Consider the following 6,305-nt stretch of genomic DNA (forward strand, 5'->3'; position numbering starts at 1 on the left):
AGCTTTGGGGCTTGAGAAAAAGTCTGGAGGTCCCGGGTTTTGCCATTAGCTTCTCTGCAGTACTGAGAGCTGGCGTGGCCGGGACTGGTGCTTTCAGGGGGAGACGGAGGTCTCCCTGCCCTGGTGGATCCCACACCCCCAGCACTGGCTGTGAGGGTAGCTGGGAAATGGTTCTCCCTGCGGTGGGAAGGAGCGATGTGAGCAAAAGTGTGCCCAGCAAGGCTGCACTGTCCGAAGTAGGGTGGGCTCTGGGAAGACAGACCCTTGAGGCTGGAGCCGGGGGACGGGAGGGGAGGCCGGGGGAGGGCACCTGGCTCACCGAGTTTGCATCTCACCTAGGTTGGGCTTGGGTGGTTTCCGAGTGGCCTCTGAGCACCTGGGTGAAGCCGGCATCTGCCTCCCTCTCCTGGGGCCCATGGGGCAGGTGCAGCTGCCTTTGGGATTGAGGGCTCACGAGCCACAGCGGAAGGTGCCACCTTCCCTCCCTCTGCCTTCCTCCCAGTGTCCCCATCCTGCACCCTCAGTGCCACCTCCAGGCTTTTGCCCAGGACAGCTCCCCTCCCAAAGATGCCTTTTCTCCAGGGCTCATCCCTCCTAGCAGTCCCTCCAGCTCAGCTCCAGCCACACGCCCAGTGCCTCCTGCCAGCCACTGCAGTCCCTCTGCCACGCAGCCCCTGCACACGTTGGGCATGGCAGGATCCTCCCTGTCCTGGGGGCAGAAGGGCTGCAGGGGCAGGGACTACGTGTCTGTGAGCAGGACACGGGCTGCGTCTCCTCAGCTGCCAGTCAGCTCCTGAGAAGTGTAGGGTCCGGTGGGAGGGCACTAGGGGCATGAAACCCTTCTGGGATGAAACCCTGGTGTGGCAGGCTGCCCTTCATCCCCACTGCAGTCCCCCCACTTAAAAGAAAACAGAGACCTCAGCCTCACGCCCGTCTCTTGTCTCCCTGGGGTCTCCCCTCAAAGCACGAAGGCTCTGACCACCCTGCAAAGTCCTCAGGAATCAGCACCAATAAAAAATACACTTTATTGTGACCTCATGGTTTGCAGGGCAGTGCAGCGGGCACAGGCAGAGGAGCATGCAGAGTGCATGGCACAGGCGCACAGGACACGGCAGAGCAGCCCCTGCCCAGGCACCTCCTCTGGACCACCCCTGCACACCTTGGGACCCTCGGGCCCGTCTGGGCCCCGTCCTCCCACAACCCCCAGAGGTCCTGGCTAGCAGATGGAGTGGCCGGGGCAGGCTTGGCCGCCAGGGCCGGCGTGAGCCCAAAGGCGGGGTGGGCAGAAGCAGCTGGCACAGCTCAGGCGGAAGCCTTAGTGGAGGGAGGAGGGCGTGGGAGCCCACACCTGCCAATCCAGCCCTGAGCTCCTCAGCAATTTTGTCTCTCTTGATTAAACATCCCAGGAACATCAAGTTCACAGACATGTTTTCTTCATCTTTCTGAAAACACCCAGAATGGAAAAGCAGAGAACAGCTTCGAGGCTCCTCGGGCCCCTTGACACTTTTGGGGGCAGAGAGAGTTGGTGGAAAGAGAGTCGGGGCCAGGACCGAGGCTTGTGCAAGAGACAGCAGCAAAGGCAGTGTCCTGGCTTGTATGGGAAGAGGGATGGTGTGCAGGTGTGTGCCGGAGTGTGCAAGGGTGCGCAGGGGTGTGCAGGGGTGTGCACGTGCCGAGGCAAACTGCTAGAGCAGGAGGCCTGGAGCACACCCAGGCGCTTGCTTTGGGAAGGACACCAACCAGTAACCATGAAGGGCAAACACCACCAGGCATTGCACTGTCGGTGGGGGGTGGGCCGCATGTCTGGGACCCTCCAGACTGTCCCTCCTGGTGGAGCCAGAATGTTGGGGGCACGGCCGGCCACCCAGCCTCCAGTCCAGCCAGTGAGGGGCCCTCTGGCCAGCCCAGGAAGGTGCCTCCATGGCAGGGCAGGTGGCCTAAGAGAGGCTGCCGTGGCATTAAGAGAGGGCCACAGACATGGCGGGGCTCACCCCTGGGGTAACGAGCCGGGTTGGGGGCAGCAGGGCCAGCTGCCCAGGAGACTCTGCTGAGAGGGAGGCTCTGGGCCTGCTCACTTCCAGCACTGCTCCAGGGAACTGTGGGGCTGGATTTTGAGCCTCTGGGGGCAGAGCAGCTTGGTGAAGGCCCGCCGGAAGCTGTGGTGGCACAGCGGGTAGAGGACAGGGTTGACAGCTGAGTTGACCCACAGGAGCCAGAAGGAGGTTTCGTACCAGTAGTCAGGGACGCAGTGGCCATGGCAGGCAGCCCGGATGATCATCAGCAGCGTGTACGGGGCCCAGCAGAGCCCGAAGATGCTCACGATGACGGCCAGCGACTTGGCCACCTTCCTGTCCCGAGACAGCCGGAAGCGCTGGGTGAAGCTCTGGGATACCATCTTCATGCGCTTCTCCAGTGAGGCCGAGGATGCCGACGGCTTGGAGCCCCTCTTGAGTGAGCGCGGCCTCTCGGTGCCCCTCGAGGAGCCGGAGCTGGAGGTAGGTGAGGCCGCGGAGCCGCCCCCACCACCACCTCCGGGGGCCACGTCCCCGGCCTCAGCACCTGTGGCTGCCTCACCCACCCCATACCTGTGCAGCGGCATGGCCTCCCCGTGCCCCTTCCGCCAGCAGCCCCAACAGCCGGGGGGCGGCCGGGGTGGCGAGGGCTGGGCCTCGGGTGGGGGCTCGGGGCCGGCTGCCTCTCGAGCCCCGTCCAGCCTGAGGCGGGTGCGCCTCTGGATATTCAGGTAGATGCTGAGGTTGAAGAAGGTGACGCTGAGGAAGGGCGTGAAGAACTCCAGGGTGGAGGCCGTGATAAGGAAGTACCAGTTGTAGAAGAACTCCGCGTAGCAGTGGCCCTCAGGGATGGCGCTGCCTCCAGAGAGATACTCCCAGCTCAGGATGGCAGGCCCGTACAGCAGGAAGGCCAGCACCCACACGAGCAGCATCTTCCGCACCGCCCGCCTTGTGTCGCCCTGCTGGGCCCGGTATGAGACCTGCAGACGGGCAGGCTGGTCAGGGGCAGGGCGGAAGGAATATTGGACTGGGTACGCCCCGGCAGCCTGCGGGCCCTGTGTGGGCTCTTCCCTCAGCAGCAATGCTCCTCCCTTCCCCTCCGGTCCTCCCTCCTTCCCTCCCTCTTTCCCCTCCCTCCCCCTCCCCCCTGGTGTCCTGGGCTGGCTGATGCCCCGCCACACTCAGTGAGAGCCTCAGAAGCTCCCTGATACCAACCTGAATCCTCACTCTCCGCTAGGCTGCCTGCTTACCATCCCCTATCAGCTGTGAGCTCCCTGGGGGTCCTGTCCTTGGCCCCTGCACCCTGGGACCAGCCTTAGCATGGGCCCCAGACCACATGCATACACAGCTGTTTCCGACACGATGCATCCTGCAAAGGCCCGAGCCATCTCTAGAGGTTGGAGGTGGGAGGTCCAGCCCCACCCCTGCTCAAGTGCTTGCAGCCCTGGAAGCTGGAGGTTCAGGAGTGAAGCCATGAGCTGGCCAACTGCTGGGAGACATCCCCCCAACCACAGAACGAAACATCCCAGATCGACATCTCGGCCTCTGGAGAACAGGGAGAGAAGTCAGGGCCCTCCCCAGGGCAGAGAGCAACCAGCTGGTGGGGATAAGGGCAGAAGGGCCAAGGGTCCCACCGAGGGGTCTCAGGTGGGACAGCTGGAGGAGAGGGACCTGAGAGCCTTGCTGCCCTGCCCCACCAGCCTGATGGCGTTTACTTGATCACAGCTATTGCTAATGAGAGCTGGGCAGAGCACCCCGGCGCCAGGCTCTGGGCTAGGCTGCTTTCCCCTTTGAGGCAGCTCTCCTTATGCCCCATGCCTGGGAGACAGGAAAGGAGGGAGAGACCACAGGGTGATGGGCTCAAGAGGACCCCAAACCCATGCTCTTTGCACCCTGTCTCTTGGCCTTTCTGGGCTAGAACGAAATAGCCTGCCCTCAGTCCTGCAGAGGACCTGATAAAGCCCTGAGGAGGTGAGCTGCCAAGGAGAAGATGAGCAGGGGAAGGAGAGACTTCAGCTGCGGCTGCCTGGGCTGCACAGCACTGATGCAGGAGCCCGGTGGGGGCAGGGTCCCTGACTCAGGTGGCCCCTCCCACGAAGGGAAACATGGAGTCAGGATCTGCCACCTGCCTTCCTGGGGCCTGTGTGTAATCCACGCTTGCACTCACATGTGTGAGGAATGTTGCCCGGGGCCTGTGTATGCACGCTTACACTCACGCATGTGTGAGGGATGTCGCCTGGGGCCCCTGTGCATGGTTGCACTCACACATGTGAGGGATGTCACCTGCCTTCCTGGTGCCTGTGTGTGTATGCATGCTTACACTCACGCATGTGTGAGGGATGTCACCCAGAGCCTCCGGCCCCAGATCCTCCCTTAACTCTGGGAACATCTGTGTCCAGATTCCCTGCCTCCTGCCTGGGCCAGGACAGTCTGGCTGGCAGCCATGGTCCCAAGTGGGCAGCTGGCCATTGAGCAGCCCCTGTGTCAGCAGCAAGCAGTGGGACCAAGCCCACTTCTGCTCAGAACTCAGGGGTGGGGACCGGCCCACCCCGGTGCCTCCCATGGGCGTCCAGAACGTCCCTGCAGGAGTGAGCAGGGGCTCCGCGGCCCAGGACTCACGGCTCGGGTGACCGACAGGAAGCGGTCGTAGCTGATGAGCACGATGTTGAAGGCAGAGGAGGTGCACAGCAGGTAGTCCACTACCAGCCACAGCTTGCAGAGGCCCCGGCCAAAGGTCCATCGGCCCGTCAGCACATAGGGCACATACAGCGGGATGCAGAAGGCGCCTGTGGGGAGCAGGGCCACAGTGGGACCATGTCGCCAGGGGCTGGGGACAGACCGACCTCAGCGCAGACACTGGCGGGACCTGGGGTCACATAATGGCTGCCTTTCTGGGACCAGCCACCCTCATCTTACCGGCCCCTACAGCTGGTCTCAGCCACACACTCTACCCTGCCACCAGCCTTCACCCCCACATAGCTCCCAGCACCACTGGTGTCCCCTGGACCTGGGGGCAGGAGGGAAGATCCAGGCATGGGGACCTCTGGCCACCACAAGACTGGGAGAGCCTGGAGTTGGGACTCCCTGGACTTCTGTCCCGCCCTCCGAACCCTCAAAGGAGGAAAGAAGATAATTTCCCTCTCCCCTCCCTCGAGGGACTCCAGCCCCTACCCTCCCTCTCAGCTTAGACAACGAGAAAGCCTTTCTCCTGGCTGACAGGGCACTTGGTGGCAGCCGCCAGCCGCTACTACTGCCAAGCCCGGCTTGGAGTGTCTGGGAGACGCACCTCACAGCCCCAACAGGTGTCTGGCTCTCCAGCCCCCTCCGCGTGCCCCGCCCCCCAGCCGGCAGCAGAGTCTGGACACGTGAGAGCGCGCTCCTCCGAGCGTCTCCCCCAACCCCCACCTTCCGCACGGTCCCCTCCCCCAACACAACTCTAAAAATCCCCCTTCCATGTCCCCTCCCCCAGACCTTCTCTAAACCGCCCCCCTGCGCCTTCCGCGGGTCCTAAGTCCGCAGCAGCCTTTGTTTGGCTACGGCGCAGGGGCCAGCGCTGCACCCGCTGCCTTTGCTTCTTGCGCCTCTCAGAGCCCGTGTCCCTTCCCAGAGACACCCCTCCCCAGCCCCTGTCCCGCGGCCTGAGTGGCAAGGAACTTCGCCCGTGCCCCCCACCCCATGGGCTCCGGACGCCTCCGGCCCACGCCGGGCGCCCTGGTGGAGCGTGTGCCCGCGGGAGCCACCCGGGTCCGCGCTCCAGTCCCCGCCGGCCGGCCACGCGGGGTCCCACGGCGGCAGGGGGCTGGGGATTTACCCACGAGGAAGTCGGAGATGGCGAGGTTGAGCAGGAAGAAGTTGTTCTGGGTGCGGAGGCTCGAGTCTGCCACGAAGGCGAGCATGACCAGCGCGTTGCCCAGCACCGTGGCCACGATGAGCAGCGCCATGAGCGCGGCCAACACCGCGGTCCAGGCTGCCGAGAAGCCGCGCGCCCCGCCCGCCGCCGCCGCCTCGCCCGCCAGCGCCCCCGAAGCGTTCAGCGGCCCGTCGGGCGGCGCGCGCTCCATGGCCCCGCAGGCTCACGCGGCTCCGGGACGCGGGGCAGGGCGCCGGCCGAGAGCTGGGCGGCCGGGAGGGGCCCCGGTCCGGGAGCCTCGTCTTTGTGGGCCCTCGGCCGGGTCGGGTTCCCCGGGGGGCGCCCAGCGCATGGTCCGCGGGGCCGGGGCCTGGGCCAGGGCGGGCGGTGCCGAGGGGGCCGGGGACGGAACCAAGCCCAGCGGGGCCGGCGGCGCGGCTGCT

The 6,305-nt window shown here is 64.9% G+C and overlaps 1 protein-coding gene across 1 annotated transcript; it reads right to left on the reverse strand.

Annotated features, from left to right (window-relative positions):
• Positions 1 to 1,218: 1,218 nt before the first annotated feature.
• On the reverse strand, positions 1,219 to 6,073 carry HRH3 (histamine receptor H3). The gene is made up of 3 exons (XM_021672451.2): positions 5,824 to 6,073; positions 4,632 to 4,798; positions 1,219 to 2,992 (listed from the first exon to the last, which is right to left on the reverse strand). The coding sequence occupies exons 1-3, from the start codon at positions 6,071 to 6,073 to the stop codon at positions 2,072 to 2,074; spliced, it is 1,338 nt and encodes a 445-aa protein (XP_021528126.2). The 3' UTR covers positions 1,219 to 2,071.
• Positions 6,074 to 6,305: the final 232 nt, after the last annotated feature.

The sequence above is a fragment of the Aotus nancymaae genome, unplaced genomic scaffold (genome assembly GCF_030222135.1).
Source record: "Aotus nancymaae isolate 86718 unplaced genomic scaffold, 86718_ANA_hifiasm-v0.15.2.pri h1tg000029l, whole genome shotgun sequence".
Lineage (NCBI taxonomy): Eukaryota > Metazoa > Chordata > Mammalia > Primates > Aotidae > Aotus > Aotus nancymaae.